Below are 15580 nucleotides of genomic sequence, written 5' to 3' on the forward strand. Positions count from 1 at the left end.
TACTATATCATTCTCATCAATTATACAACTTATATGAATTAAAGCTTCATTTTTTGGTCTAACTGGATTTAAAACATAAAACATAGTTGTCCCTTTTTTAAATCGTACGATGGATTTATTAATAAGTTTTTAAATTTTTGGTTGACGTGTAAATTGGACGGATGGAAGGAGCCCAACGAAAAAAGAAAATCAAAATCGTGCGGTGCAGAATCACAAAAGGAAAAGGGTATTTTTGTCCTAAAAGTGATAATTTGTAAGGGGAAATGGATTAGTTTTCCAAGAGGAGAAATTCGACCCAATCAACCAAAGAACCCTAGAGTTACTGGGTTGGCAACGTGGAAAAGGAGGTACATTTTGCTCCAGGGCTTTATTGTCATTCCATTGAAAAATAAAACCCTAGCGCCTTAGCTCCCATATAATACCCTACTTCAGACCCGCAGTCCGCCTCAGTATCGGTCCTGTGGCTCCTCAACTCAATCCTATCTCCCAATGGTGTCTCTCTTCTCCTTCTCTCTATTTCCTATATTCATAAATTTGAATAATTTTCATAGTAGTTGTGACAGTGCGATGATGTTTGTGAATGGAAAACCAGGCTTCGGAGAGGAAACTGGCGAACCCAATGAGGGACATCAAAGTCCAGAAGCTCGTCCTCAACATCTCCGTCGGTGAAAGCGGCGATCGCCTCACCAGGGCTGCTAAGGTTCTTCATATTCTCCATATTTTCTCCGTTTGGTTCCCAATAATTTTCGTAGATTCAAATAAAATTTTATGGTGAAACCCTAAGATATAAATCTGGAAAATTCAAATTTAACTCTGCTTAGCCAAGTAGTGGTATCGGACCCAGTTGATGCGCTGAATAAACTTTCCAAATGTTAAAATTTTCTTTTGTTTTCGTACTTTTTTCTTAGGATCCAAATGGATCACATCCATCATTTCTGGTTTCTCGTGTGCATCTCTAATCCAATATTTTCTTCCTATACCATCCTTAGGTTTTGGAACAGTTGAGTGGCCAAAGTCCTGTGTTCTCAAAGGGTACACTACAATTCTCTTTACGACCGTTTTGTTTCATATTGCATTATCTTGTGGTTTTTTGTGATCTAATGTACTATTTGTTGCTCTAAACAGCAAGATATACTGTCCGGTCCTTTGCGATCAGGCGTAATGAGAAGATTGCTTGCTATGTCACTGTCAGGGGTGAAAAGGCAATGCAGCTTCTTGAGAGTGGGTTGAAGGTTAAGGAATATGAGCTCTTGAGGAGGAACTTTAGTGATACTGGTTGCTTTGGTTTTGGTATTCAAGAGCACATTGATCTTGGAATCAAGTGAGTTCGCATTTTCCTATAATATCCTGTTCATATTTTTGCTTCTAAAGTGTATTCTCTGTTCTCTAAATTCATTTTTGCCCTTTTCTGCGAATAATTTGGAATACGGGTGCTTAATTGAATGGTTATACTGCAAATTAAACACAGTGGCTTATTGTTTTTTAATTTCTTTTTAAAATCTTATGAAGGGCTTGATTTTGTGTCCAAGTGCTTTTGAAAATGTTTAGACATTGGTGATGTTCATTGGCGGGCCATTGTCATTTTTTTAAATGAAAGAAATTGTTTTCCAAATTACTTAGTAGGCATTGTGCAAAGGAATTTCTTTCCTCATGAAGAAATGTGCAGGTCATAACTTATCAATTTACATGTGGGTTCTTGCTTCTTTTGCAACTTCTTTGTATTCACTCATTTTTCATGATGTTTGTTTATATAGGGACAAAATTGACAGAGTGTTGGGGAAAATGTAGGATTTATGTCTGCTTGAATTGGGTCTAAATGTCTTATGATGCTATGTCTCTTTCATTCCAAAAAGGGAGGGGATGCAGATATTAGGGACTTTCATTGATTAGGATGGTGGGTAGAATGTATAATATCATAACTGCAGTTTTGACTATAATATTGAAAGATGTGGTGAACAAGGTGGTCTGGGCAAGTTATATAAACTTACAATGTATTTTTTTGGAGGCAAATAGATTACCTGTGGTTGAGTGGTGAGTAGGTAGTTTGTGTTCTCTTGCATAATTCACAGTAGAATGGGTTTGAGATCTAGGTGGAGAGATAGCTTCACATCTTCTTACCTAGTTTCCTCTGTGTTAGCAAGTGGATATTGTCTTGTCTTGTACTTGGAGCATATTGACTGCTAATGCAGTTCAAGGTTGTTACTCATAGACCTTTGTGGTGGGAAATGAGGATTTTGGTGGTCCACTGTCTTTACACATTATGCTCCCAAGCGACCATCCTACTTCTTATTCCAGGTGTTGCAGTAGTGTTTTTTGGAACAGATAGAAATAAGCTAAGTCACATAAGATGTATGGTCCAAATAGGAATTTGACTGGTATGCAATAACTAACTGTTGTTTCTCATCTTCCTCTTTTTAATTCCAGGTATGACCCTTCAACTGGTATCTATGGCATGGACTTCTATGTTGTTTTAGAACGCCCAGGGTATCGTGTAGGTCGTCGCCGAAGATGCAAGGCCCGTGTTGGACCCCACCACAGAGTTACTAAGGATGATGCAATGAAGTGGTTCCAGGTGAAATATGAGGGAGTGATCCTTAATAAGGCCCAAAACATTGTAGGTTCATAGAGAGATCCTTTACATCCATGCGTATGTGTGTTGCTTCTTTTTATTGGTGTCTGCAGGATAAGATGGGATTTATGAGTTGGTAGGACTAGAAAATACCACTTGTGGTGGTTTTCAGTTTTTTTTATTATTAATTTTTGTGGTTTTAATTCTAGTTGCTTTTAGTAATAGATAATATGCTGGTTTGTGGCATTTGATACCGTTATTTTGCTTTACACAGCTGTGCCCATAAGTTATCTTAATGTTCTGTAATGTTGGAGGCCTACCTCTAGTTTCTCTTTGCATCGTTAGCTTTATAATCAATTACTTGTGCTATTCAGTCTACTAGTACATGGTTACTGCTGGCAGAGTTCTTCCGAGTCTCCAAAAAAGATGGTTTGCCCCTGATTGCAAAATTCCAACATGATTAAGCGGGAATTTTGAAATGCTATTGCAATTCTAGGTATTGCATGCTTTGAGGATCTGATTAAACCAGCTGCTACCTTGTACAGCTTACCAATGGCCATTTTCAGTGTTCATTACCTGGCAAAGGTGGTCAAGGAATTATTGATTAATATCGCCCTAACTTGGCTATCTCCTAGATTGGGGGTCCAAAGATGCTCTTTATAGAATATTTTTTTAATATTTATATATTTTCTGGGGTGAATTCAAGTAGCACCTGAGTTTGTGCCTTCATAGCGATCACGGGATGTCACAAATCTGAATATTTTTAAAGTGCTGTATTTTCTAACAAAAGGTCGAAATCCGCATGAATAAGACATGATGAACCTTTATAGAGTTAATCAAATTTTTTAACTTTTTAAAATGAAATATGGATGGGATTTTCATTCTGCTGTTTTTGGGACTGAAAGCAAAGGGGACTTTAATGTAATGCTAATATGAAGTAGTATTAGCACCTGCCAATTTAAGCCAAAACAATTCCATGTTCCTGCTGTTGCGAAGTTGACACCATCATCAAGGACATTTGATTCGATAAGAAGTTAGAACAATATCACCATGGACGTTAAAAACGAAATTGTTGAACTTTTGTCTCAGAAGACCAAATATCAACTTAAGTTAATATTCTTTTCCAAAAAGGTGACACAGGTTCGTCAATGTATAGCTGTAGATGTTTGATGGACCACTTTGATCATCAGCAGTTAAAAAACCTTCACATTCATTCTGCATGTTGTCTCAGCTCACAGAACGCCCTCAACTACTTCTAGCCTTTTAGGACCTCAGCAACTCCACCAACTCACTCTTTTTCATCTTTGAGTAACCTTTGATTCCTCTGGACTTTGCAAGTTCTTTTAGCTCAGTAACTTTCATTTCCTCAACCTTGGGCAGCTCATTGAAGCTAGTTGTTCTAACTGACACTTCATTTTTCAGCTTGACTGCCTTCCCTCTTGGGTTTGTAGGAGATGGGATTGGAGACCTTTTCACAAAATTTGATGGAGGCCTCGCTGACTTCAAGTCTGCTACATACTGTTTGTCTGGTATCCCCTGATCCTTCTTAGGCACACCTCTTCTCTGTGTCAACACCTGGCCTCCTTCCTTTTTAGAAGGTCTGCCTGCAAATAAACATCATTTAAAATAATAGTAACATGGGGATAAAGGAAGAGAATTTCAGGAACCATCCTTGCAAATGATGCTAAACACACTCCATTAGGTTGGCAAGAGAGTGAGATTTTAATTTTGGTGCACATTTATTTGAATATAAAAGGTTGCAGCAACATCAGAGGATGTGGCAGGAGCTCTCCTCTGAAATTTCCTATGGTTGTTTTGGTGGCATGGAAATGCCCACATCCAGGCCACTTCCAATTCAGACAAATGATCCGTAATAAGAAAAGGTTTTCTAATTCCATTGAACTAGAATCCTAATCAAATTCAATTCTCTCTAGCAAACACAACCTACAGGTCTCCACTTTAAGTGTCTCATTATCTAACCAAAAAAAAAAAGTTTTCTATTTCTTTTCCTCTGTTTTTTCTTCAGAAACCATAAGGAGTGCATATTTAAGAAGTGAGCAGCCTGAAAACTACCAGTGAAATACCTTCAACAAAATTTTAAAAGATCTTTTCAACAGCAACAAACATAATGGTCAATCTCGCATTACCTTTTACTTGTTTCCTTGATTGGCGAAGAATCTCCAAAACTGATTCAGCTGATGTCTTGTCCACGGACGAATCAGAAATTCTCTTCTTGGTACCTAGAGACTCCCCTTTTGAGATTGAAGATTGTATCCGTCTGAAAAGAGCAATTATCTCATCCTGATTAGATGACTCTGATAATTTACCATCAGATGACGGCGGTGTCTTATTTTTATCCCCCTTTTCTGTTCTTCCTGAGATATGATTTTTGCGGGGAGGTCGTCCTCTCCTGTTTCCATCTGATTTTATGCTTGAAATGGTTAATGGAAGAAGGTCCCTTCGGGAGGCAAAGGGTGAAAATCCATCTGCAGTCTCTGCCAAATTCAACAAGCTGCATCAAAGATTGATCCCTCAGTTTGTGGTCCACAATGTTTTCAGGCCTAGCACCAATTTGTCAATGTGCTGATATCAAACTTTAATGCAAGTTCAGTATAGCCAGTGATATTGAAATAGCAGACTTAAATACTGATCCAAAGTAAAGAAACATAGCAAAGGAAAAAAATTGGCTTTCTGTTAGAACTCTGATTATGTGATATCTACAGACTGCTATTGCATCCACTCACAAAGAAGTAGGTATAGTACTTTTGGAAGCAAACCATCCTTTGACCTATTCATGAACCCTACAGTTGCAAAGATTTCCCTTGAGACTTCTAAACTTGATACCCGTCCTCCTTTGTCAGAAAGATTGACTTTATGGAGTTAACCAAAACACAACATCACACAATACCCTTCAAAATTTTTTTTCCTTTGATAGGTAAATAACAATAGTATAAATAGAAAGAGGATATGCCAAACACAGCACTCCCAAGTAGTATACAAGAAGTATGCGGCAAAAGCCAAAAGGCTCACCCTAACGGGCAAAGGAGAGAAACAAAAAAATCACCCACCCTTACTTTGAGCCTAACTAAGAGAAACAAAAACATCATCCGCCCTTACTTTGAGCCTAACTAAGAGAAACAAAAAACATCACCTACCCTTACTTTGAGCCTAACTAACACAATACCCATCAATTAAAATAATGCAATACTCAAGTCCCCTTCAAAGTTAAGGCCTTTGTCTAGCTTGTGGCACACAAGAAGGTAAATACTAATGACTTGCTACAATTGAGGAGACCCCACAAAGCTCTTAGTCCTGACATTTGTAAGTTGTGCATGAAGCAAGGAGAATCAGCAGATCATCTTTTCCTTCATTGTTCTATGGCGTTGGGGTTGTGGCACAGATTATTTCAGTTAGCCAAGATGGATTGGGTTCCTCCGAGAAGCATTTCAGATATGATGTCCATCAACTATAAAGGTTTTGGCAATTCCAAGAGAGGGGTGGTTTTGCAGCAGAATGCGTGCATAACTTTAATTTGGGTTGTGTGGCGGGAAAGAAATGCCAGGATATTTGAGGACAAAGCTAGGAATTCAGAGAACCTATGGGATTCAATTTATTTCCTTGCTTCTCTTCGGGCTTTTTGTTCTGCGGTTTTTAAGGGCATTCTCCTTATCGTGTTACAACTAGATTGGCTAGCAATGTGTAGTTCCAACGGGACAGTCTAGTCAAGGGAGATTGTTCGTAGTTTTCTTAGTGTAGTGCCTTGTTATCTTTTTGTGTTGTTTAGTTTTATCTCTGGTGGGAGGATTCCTCATCCTTCTATTGTACTTTTCTATCAATATATACATGTGTTGTTATTTCCTATCAAAAAAAAAAAAATAATAATAATGCAATACTATATGTTTTGGGTATGTTCATCTACAAACACTCTCTATCACCCATTTTTTCCAATCTCTTTTTTCTTTGTTAGGGTTAGGGTTTCGAATGAGTGGTTGTGATAAAATTAAGAGGTAGGGCAATGGGAAAGACAAAAAAAAAAAAAAAAAAAAAAAGAAGCCTTCTTCATTACTAAGAAAACTCAACATGATTTACAGATAGGGGGTGCAGTGCTGAATCAGCGGAGAAATGCCGTTTGCTTTGAGGGTGAATGGTGTTGTTATCCCAACTTTAGATTTCATCTCTCTTGAACTTATCAAAGAAAAAAAAAAAAAAGATTTCATCTCTCTTGCATGTTTTTTAGGTTCCTAAATCCACAACTTTCTTTTCCATTAAATCTCATCATCTCTCCATAGAAACCATTATCAGTTTGCTCTGCAGCTTATTTGTTTATGTTGTTGTTGTTCTTTTTCTGTGGTTGTTAAAGAATTAAGGGGTAGGGCAATGGGAAAGACAAAAAAAAAGGAGCCCTGATCATTATTAAGAAAGCTTGACATAATTTACAGATGAGGGTTGAAGTGCTGATTCAGTGGAGAAGCTAATGCCACTTGATTTGAGGGTGAAAGGTGTTGTTGTCCCAACTTTAGATTTCATCTCCCTTTTAATAGCTAACGTGTGCGTTTTTTCCCCTTCTCTAACATTTAATAGAACTTAGACATCCCCTATACCCACCCCAATCCCTTGACACTTGTGCCTTGCCCACATATTGCAAAAAAGCAAGTATAAAATATAGAAAGGCTCTTGATAGGACCCGTAGCTAGAAAAATCCTAGGAAAGGCAAGCTCAGATATCTACTTGGACATATGAGAGTATCAAAGATATGAAGATAATTACGCATTCATCCCCTCTCCCCTTATTTTTACTGGCCATGACTCCCAGCCACCTCTTAATGAAGATGAGGTAAGAGGGGGTTTGATATCTAGGTTTAAGGTGGAAGGGATGGGTTGTGAGGAAGTTGAGGTGATTTAGTTGCTATATGTTGAACTATCATCTTTTGTGAGGCAAGCCAAGTGTAGCTGGTATGCTTAAATTGGATTCTCAGGTGGTTTGAGACAATTTTTGGGTCGAAGATCAATATGAAGAAGAGTGAGCTTATCCCAGTTGGAAGGATAGATAATTTGGAAGTGCTAGCTTCTAAGTTGGCTTGTTTGATAGGGGAGCTTCCATCCACAGATTTGGGCCTACAGTTGGCAATAGTATGGGATGTGGTGGATGAGAGATTTTAGAAAAGGTTGGCCTTGTGGAAGAGACGATATCTGTTGAAAGGAGGGAGACCCACTTTGACCCATCTTGCATGTCCTTATTGGTGATTTGAAGAAGGGTGAGTTTAAGAGTTGAGACAATCCAAAACGATATATATATATATATATATATTTTGTGGAGGGAGTGGAACACTTGAGAAAAATCCTCATTTGGTCATATGGTCTATGGTATGCATGCCTAAGAAACTTAGTATTAGAAATCTCTCTATTCTCAACATTGCTCTTTTGGGTCAGTGGAGTTGGAGATTTTTCATAGAAAGAGAGCCTCTATGGAAGTGGATTATTATTAGGAAGTTTAGGGAAGAAGGGAAAGATCAGTCCTCCAGTGTGCTAAGGGAGGTTCTGGTATAGGCCTGTGGAAGACCATTAGGAACAAATAGGAGGTTTTTAAAAGTAGAATTCACTTTATTATCAGGAATGGGAATAGAGTAAAGTTTTGGTGGATGGGAGTTGTAATGATTCTCCTTTGTGATTCCATGATTGGTTAGAGATGATAGAGGCCTTTTTGAGGAACCTTCAAAAGCATATAGTAAGATAGGGTACAAAGGATAGGATGGGCTGGTTGGATTCCAAAATTTGAAAGTTCTCAATCAAAACTTTTTGTCCCTTTTTTATGTTAGGGGGATTAGAGCCTTTTCCGGTTAGTATTGTTTGGAATTTGTGGATTCCAATGAGATTGGAGTTTTTTGTTTGGGGAGCAATGTGGGGAAGGTTTTTTTTTTTTCAGCAACATGGGGAAGGATTTTGACATTGGATTAGTTGAAAAAGTGAGTGTCACTAGGTGAGGGGGTGTAGATATTACGTGTAAAATCACCATGGTCTTTTCCATGTTTAGGATATCTTAGGTGATCTACTCTTCAACAAGAGCAATGTTGCTATGCTGGAATGGGTCCTATATTGGGAAGAGGTGGAAGAGAGCATGGATGATTACCCTTTTATGTTTATTTTGAACAGCCTGGTAAGAACAAAATTGAAGAGCTTTTGATAGCATGGAACATTCAGAGCAAGTGCTCAAATCCTAATTTATTTGCAATTTTTTGGAATGTGTAAGACACTGCATAGAAGAGGCACATGTGTTTATGGTGGATTTTGTTGATCATTGGGTTTGAAGTTGAAAAGTGAAGGAGTTCTCTCTCTTTTTTGTTCTTTTTGTTTGGAGCCCTTTGCATACTCCTGGTGTACTTTGGTGTGCCCTATCTATAGTTCTTTTTGCATATTTTCATTAATATATATGTGTGTGTGCGCACCTGTGCTTATAAAAAATAATTATGCATTTCCATTAGTTTTGATTGGAGTTAGTAGTAAAATATATTAAAAAAGTAGATCTTTTCTCAAGAATAAGTAAATCTTTCTCAAGATTCAGGGAGTACTTTGTAAATATGGATTTGTCTTAAATATCTAAACCATTTCTCACTTCAAGTTGTCTAGAGGAGACAAAAGAAACATCTGTTGTTTCTTTAACAATTATCTATCTCTAGTGAATCCCTCCACAGGATTCAAACCTTGAATAATTCCTAAACTAGAGAAAAAGAATGGAGGAGTATGATTCCTACGAATGTCTTCAAATTCTTTTCAATACAGATGATTTTTACTCTCTATGAAAAGCCCATTCATATTGAGGGATATCTAGAGAGGTATATCAGGAGTGGGTTCAATTCTATTTCTTGTTCATTTTGTATGATGATATGAGGGATCCCAAAGAATAATATTTAGTTTAGTTGTTCAATCTCTTGTTAACCAACATCTTGATATTCAATTCTTCACTACTAACAAAATCCAAATGATCTCTAGATTAATCAGAAGATCCTCTTAATTAATTAGAGAATCCTAACTTGGCAAGCTGATCATTGTTAACCAATCACACTTTATCTCACAAGATTAAACTCTATCAAAAACTGAGTTGTGCTGATGCTTTTTCCCCAACTTTTTTTTTAATGAAATCTCAATTACAGCAATGCTTCGTTAAACATCCTATAGAAAATCCCCCTTCTTTTTTTAGTCATTTTTTCCCTTTCTTTTTCTGATTCAGTTCTTCCACCAAAAAGAACCTAGTTGGATATATTAATGGAAAATGCTATGGTACCCATTCGGACCCTACCAAATTTGCAATCGAGCTATTGAAGTGTATGATAAAATCTGGACCCTTAAATGATGGTATAAACACATGAGACTAGAAGGAAGAAATGAGATCCAAGTAAAAAGAAGTGAAACTTAGGTGAAATGGAACCTAGACATAGAGAAATGAAACTAAGGTAAAAATGTAATAGGACCATTTGTTGGAAACGAAATAAGCGAGGCCGCTAACAATCAAAACAAAAACTTAAACCTACATTAAGCATATTCCCTTCCAATTCAAAATTGAAGTGTAGATCTCCTAGCATCACTTGATATATGCCTTCTGAAAAGAAATTTTAAGTGCAATACATGTAAACTCTAACCACGACTACAACCATATACATCATATGCACACACAGATACAACATAATCCAAGAAAAAAAAAAGAAGGAAAAGAAAAAGACCTAGTCATGCGCAATTACGAGAAGCAGCTAATGGAAATGCAGGGAGATGGGGGGGTGGTTTGATAAAGAGAACCAGGCTTAGGGTTAGGGTTGGCGACAGATTTTACCTTGAAGAGAGACAGCGTATTTTCCCAACTTCGGCTTGCTGAAAGCGTAGAAAGATTGCAAGCGAAGGGCCGAGTGAGAACAGAAAACTACTGCAACCATTTTCAGGAAAATTTCTATCTAAACACAAAAAATTCCCGGAAAATCCGAGATTTCTAAATGGGAGGTGGAATTGATGCACATTAACCAGCTCATATATTTTCTGAGTAATTTCAGAATTACACGTGGTCTGTAAGCGTGATCTCGGATTGAAATTAAATGGGAATCAACGGTGCTTGATGGTTCTATGGTCTCAACTGTATCAACGTGGCTGTGAGATCAGCTGTACCCATAGCTTCAAATGTGACAACACGCTTTTCTGAAGCGCGTGTCGACCACGCTCCTTTTCCAGATTGTAGAGGTGAGGCTGTCAGTTTTTGTAGTTGAAACTTTTGCCGCCGTTCTCGCCTTGCGCAGAGAAGCATGTTGTTGATATCCAAAACCACGCCAAACTTATGGGTCTCTCCACCCCACCAAATTCACAGAGAAAACTCTCTCACATATCCAAATGGTTTCATATTCTTCAGACCATCCTCCAAAACCCCACTTGTATCTTCAAATTTGTATCATTCTTGTGCCACCATTGGCACCTCAGTCTTGCCCAGTGAGACCATTGATTGTAAAATTACGGATTACAACATTGAAATATGCAGATTCTGTGAATTGGGTAATCTGAGAAGGGCCATGGAATTGATCAACCAGTCTCCGAAACCAGACCTGGAGTTAAGAACCTATTGCTCTGTCTTACAGCTCTGTGCGGATCTTAAATCCATACAAGATGGTAGGAGAATTCATTCGATTATTCAATCTAATGATGTCGAAGTTGATGGTGTTTTGGGTTCCAAACTTGTGTTTATGTATGTGACTTGCGGGGATTTGAGGGAAGGGAGACGGATTTTCGATAAAGTTGCTAACGAAAAGGTCTTTCTTTGGAACCTTTTGATGAATGGATATGCGAAGATTGGTAATTTTAGGGAAAGTTTATCTTTATTCAAGCGGATGAGGGAGTTGGGAGTTAAAATGAATTCTTATACATTTTCTTGCGTTATGAAGTGTTATGCGGCTTCAGGAAGTGTAGAAGAAGGGGAAGGGGTCCATGCGTATCTGTCGAGACTGGGTTTTGGGTCTTACAATACAGTTGTGAATTCTCTAATTGCTTTCTATTTCAAGATTAGAAGAGTTGAAAGTGCACGCAAGTTGTTTGATGAATTGGGTGATCGAGATGTTATATCATGGAATTCTATGATAAGTGGGTATGTGTCAAATGGTCTTTCGGAGAAGGGACTTGACCTTTTTGAACAAATGCTGCTTTTGGGGATTAATACGGATTTAGCTACTATGGTCAGTGTAGTTGCAGGATGTTCAAATACTGGTATGCTTTTATTGGGTAGAGCACTTCATGGCTATGCAATAAAGGCTTCTTTTGGTAAGGAACTTACTCTCAATAATTGTTTGTTGGACATGTATTCAAAATCTGGCAATCTAAATAGTGCCATACAAGTTTTCGAGACGATGGGTGAAAGAAGTGTGGTGTCTTGGACATCCATGATAGCTGGATATGCTCGGGAAGGCCTATCTGATATGTCGGTTCGATTATTTCATGAAATGGAAAAGGAAGGTATTAGTCCTGATATCTTTACCATCACAACCATCCTTCATGCTTGCGCATGTACTGGCTTGTTGGAAAATGGCAAGGATGTCCATAATTACATCAAGGAGAATAAAATGCAATCAGATCTGTTCGTCTCTAATGCTCTGATGGACATGTATGCAAAATGTGGAAGTATGGGAGATGCTCACTCGGTTTTTTCTGAGATGCAGGTCAAGGACATCGTCTCATGGAATACCATGATTGGAGGTTATTCAAAAAACTCACTTCCCAATGAAGCACTCAATTTGTTTGTTGAAATGCAATATAACTCAAAGCCCAACAGCATAACAATGGCCTGCATCCTTCCAGCTTGTGCCAGCCTAGCAGCTCTAGAAAGAGGCCAAGAGATCCACGGTCATATATTGAGAAATGGGTTTTCTCTAGATCGGCATGTTGCAAATGCACTTGTTGACATGTATCTGAAGTGTGGGGCACTAGGTCTTGCACGTTTACTTTTTGATATGATTCCTGAAAAGGATCTGGTCTCATGGACAGTCATGATTGCTGGATATGGAATGCACGGGTATGGGAGTGAAGCTATTGCTGCATTCAATGAGATGAGAAATTCAGGTATTGAGCCTGATGAAGTTTCCTTCATTTCAATATTGTATGCCTGCAGTCATTCTGGATTACTTGATGAAGGATGGGGATTCTTTAATATGATGAGAAACAACTGTTGCATTGAGCCCAAGTCGGAGCACTATGCTTGCATTGTGGATCTTCTTGCCCGCGCAGGCAATTTGTCCAAGGCATATAAATTCATTAAAATGATGCCAATTGAACCAGATGCCACTATCTGGGGTGCTTTGCTCTGTGGGTGTAGAATCTACCATGATGTAAAACTAGCAGAGAAAGTTGCTGAACATGTTTTTGAGCTAGAGCCAGAGAACACAGGATATTATGTACTTCTAGCAAATATTTATGCAGAAGCAGAGAAGTGGGAAGAAGTGAAAAAATTGAGGGAGAGAATTGGCCGGCGTGGCTTAAGAAAGAACCCTGGGTGTAGTTGGATAGAGATCAAGGGCAAAGTCCATATCTTTGTTACTGGAGATAGTTCACACCCACTAGCCAATAAGATAGAATTGTTATTAAAGAAGACGAGAACACGAATGAAGGAAGAGGGTCACTTTCCAAAAATGAGGTATGCTTTGATTAAGGCAGATGACACGGAGAAAGAAATGGCTCTCTGTGGGCACAGCGAGAAGATAGCCATGGCTTTTGGAATTTTGAGCTTGCCACCGGGCAAAACTGTAAGGGTCACCAAGAATTTAAGAGTATGTGGTGATTGTCATGAGATGGCCAAATTCATGTCCAAGATGGTAAAGAGAGATATCATCTTGAGAGATTCTAATCGCTTTCATCATTTCAAGGATGGGTCTTGTTCTTGCAGAGGTCACTGGTGAAACAAAGTGGGAAAAGGAGTTGAAATGTAAGGAGCTCTTCATCCAGGCACTCTCACTGTCTCACCCTGACACAAGTTGATTTTCAAGATTTGATTGGTAAGAGTTTTGCAAATTGTGATTTAACAGAGATTAACATATTGCTGTTGTTGATCTAAGCTATGGCTCAGGACCATGTTCTGGATCATATTAATGGTCCTACTTATTCCACAGGCTGAATTTTGTGATGCAATTTTACCAAAAAGCCAGAACGCATCCCTGTACCTCTCATTTCTAACTTGCTAGTGTTCACAATTTACCTAGATTGTGTTTTCTTGAAGTACCTTTCCCTTGTTGTAGAGATGCTGAGTTTTGTCTGTAAAATTATTAGTTTATTCCCAAGAATTTCCCATTTCGTGTAGACTTGTGGAGAGGCACAGTTTTGCCTCAGGGGTGGTTTTTCTTTGTTGTGTATTTTCTTGAAATTTTTGTCATTCTTGAAAGGGACATCAAAGCAAGGCTGTGGAAAGGCATGTGGGTTGTGTTCCGGGAAATGCTATTTCAAGGATTTTGTCAAACTGAGAAGATTGCTTCTGCTTGGCTTTCTGGACGACATCTGGGAATATCTACGTAGGCAGCAGCTCAGGAGATAGCGGAAGCATGTATTTTAACTCTTCCTGTGCCTGCTAAATGCATTAAACTGCTTGAAAGTGGTTCCATATGAATGAAGTTTGAGTGAGGAAGCCAACAGAAGAAGCAGTCACTTCTGATGCGATTGGAGATTATGAGAAGAACATAGCCAAAGCTAGTCTTAAATAAAGAAGGGTAAAGCCTACTTTTGAGAAGTGGGAAGGTGCAATTTCAGATATTGAAAAGGAAAAACTTATAGAATTAGATGTTCAAACACCTACGTCGCCCTTTGTTTTGTTCTTTGGTGCCACCAATGTATGGTTCTTCTGAAATAATCTAGCACCCTATACAAGTTCCTTAAAATTTCTTTCGAAGGCATCTTCCAAGAAATTTCCCTTTTCTCTGCCCTTGTTCATTAGAAGCCTGGTGGAATTGCTTCCACTGCATAATGAAAATGGGCCCACCTGGCGTCACCACAGAACCTAAGGATCAGAGGATCTGGATCACGCAATCTGAAATCTGTATAAAGGTGGTCTGTCTCTCAACCATTCCATTTATTTGGAGGCGCTGTAGGCTCTCCTTCATTTCAGCCACATCTGGTGCGTATATGGTCAGCTAGAATGGAATGATTCTGAATCGAGCTCGCTCTGGAAACTGCAAAATCAGCGGGTTTGAAGGTTGAATGGTCCTCCTCTTCAGCTTAGTTGGTTCGTCCTTAATAATAATAACTAAAAGACGAAATTAATTAGGAAAAATATTAATCTAAGTTACTTAATTGATATTCTCTCCCTGGAACAGAGGGTTTCAATACTTGCAGACTCAGTTGTGCAGCCTAGTCCAGTCTGGGTTAAAAAACACTACCAAGCTCAAAATGTTGATCATTCTTTAAGCAGGAGCCAGAGCTAGCTCTAACTCCAACCTTCCAACCTGTACTCACACCATATAGTTGTTGGATATCATCATCAATCCCAATTCTCTACTAGTAACTTCATTAATCATTACCAACCTGGCACTGTCTTCTTCTTCATTAATGTTTATAGCTAAGGAAGGTAATATTTTACTTACAAAATCTGTCCACATGAAAGAATATCATCCCATGCCATCCATCATCGGCACCAGAAATAAACTGTGGTTCTGCACATGCCATTTAAATTTGAAGAAACACAAAAGGAAGCTGCAGGGGAAAGCTGGAATGGGCAACCATACCAATGCCAAAACCAAAACCAGTAATGGTCAAAATCTTAGAAGAGGGCAATATTTCATGGTCCAAATACCATGTCAAGAATCAGGTGTGCTCTTGTGAAATCTAAGCCTCAATATAATTTAAAATCTTCTTTCTTGATTGTTTTTTTTTCTTTTGTTTTCCAAACTCGGGGTAACTTTGATATGTGGGAATATGAATGAAAATAAGATGGGAATGAAAGTGAATTGTAATACCATGTAAAAAAGAAAAATAAAAATCCTAGAAAGAGTGAGATCTAGTTTCCATGACA

General features: G+C 38.4%; 3 protein-coding genes across 3 annotated transcripts; 2 read left to right on the forward strand and 1 right to left on the reverse strand.

Moving 5' to 3' along the window:
• Positions 1–270: 270 nt before the first annotated feature.
• On the forward strand, positions 271–2888 carry LOC100251464 (large ribosomal subunit protein uL5z). The gene is made up of 5 exons (XM_002270230.5): positions 271–492; positions 593–700; positions 990–1032; positions 1126–1321; positions 2425–2888. The coding sequence occupies exons 1-5, from the start codon at positions 490–492 to the stop codon at positions 2624–2626; spliced, it is 552 nt and encodes a 183-aa protein (XP_002270266.1). The 5' UTR covers positions 271–489; the 3' UTR covers positions 2627–2888.
• Positions 2889–3565: 677 nt separating this feature from the next.
• Positions 3566–10639, reverse strand: LOC100256599 (SAP-like protein BP-73). The gene is made up of 3 exons (XM_002270078.5): positions 10391–10639; positions 4717–5064; positions 3566–4173 (listed from the first exon to the last, which is right to left on the reverse strand). The coding sequence occupies exons 1-3, from the start codon at positions 10488–10490 to the stop codon at positions 3833–3835; spliced, it is 789 nt and encodes a 262-aa protein (XP_002270114.1). The 5' UTR covers positions 10491–10639; the 3' UTR covers positions 3566–3832.
• Positions 10640–10716: 77 nt separating this feature from the next.
• Positions 10717–14450, forward strand: LOC100242930 (pentatricopeptide repeat-containing protein DOT4, chloroplastic). The gene is made up of 2 exons (XM_010657240.3): positions 10717–13577; positions 13962–14450. The coding sequence occupies exon 1, from the start codon at positions 10851–10853 to the stop codon at positions 13479–13481; it is 2631 nt and encodes an 876-aa protein (XP_010655542.1). The 5' UTR covers positions 10717–10850; the 3' UTR covers positions 13482–13577; positions 13962–14450.
• Positions 14451–15580: the final 1130 nt, after the last annotated feature.

This window comes from Vitis vinifera, chromosome 10, assembly GCF_030704535.1.
Source record: "Vitis vinifera cultivar Pinot Noir 40024 chromosome 10, ASM3070453v1".
Lineage (NCBI taxonomy): Eukaryota > Viridiplantae > Streptophyta > Magnoliopsida > Vitales > Vitaceae > Vitis > Vitis vinifera.

Bases quoted from the DNA above. Each gene is read 5' to 3' on its own strand.
- LOC100242930 (XM_010657240.3), top strand. From the start codon at position 10,851: ATGTTGTTGATATCCAAAACCACGCCAAACTTATGGGTCTCTCCACCC.
- LOC100256599 (XM_002270078.5), bottom strand. From the start codon at position 10,490: ATGGTTGCAGTAGTTTTCTGTTCTCACTCGGCCCTTCGCTTGCAATCT. The intron at 5,065-10,390 runs GTAAAATCTGTC...TGAATTTGGCAG, and splicing joins ATACGCTGTCTCTCTTCAAG to AGACTGCAGATGGATTTTCA. The intron at 4,174-4,716 runs GTAATGCGAGAT...GTTTATTTGCAG, and splicing joins ATCAAGGAAACAAGTAAAAG to GCAGACCTTCTAAAAAGGAA.
- LOC100251464 (XM_002270230.5), top strand. The intron at 701-989 runs GTTCTTCATATT...TACCATCCTTAG, and splicing joins GCCTCACCAGGGCTGCTAAG to GTTTTGGAACAGTTGAGTGG. The intron at 1,033-1,125 runs GTACACTACAAT...TGCTCTAAACAG, and splicing joins AAGTCCTGTGTTCTCAAAGG to CAAGATATACTGTCCGGTCC.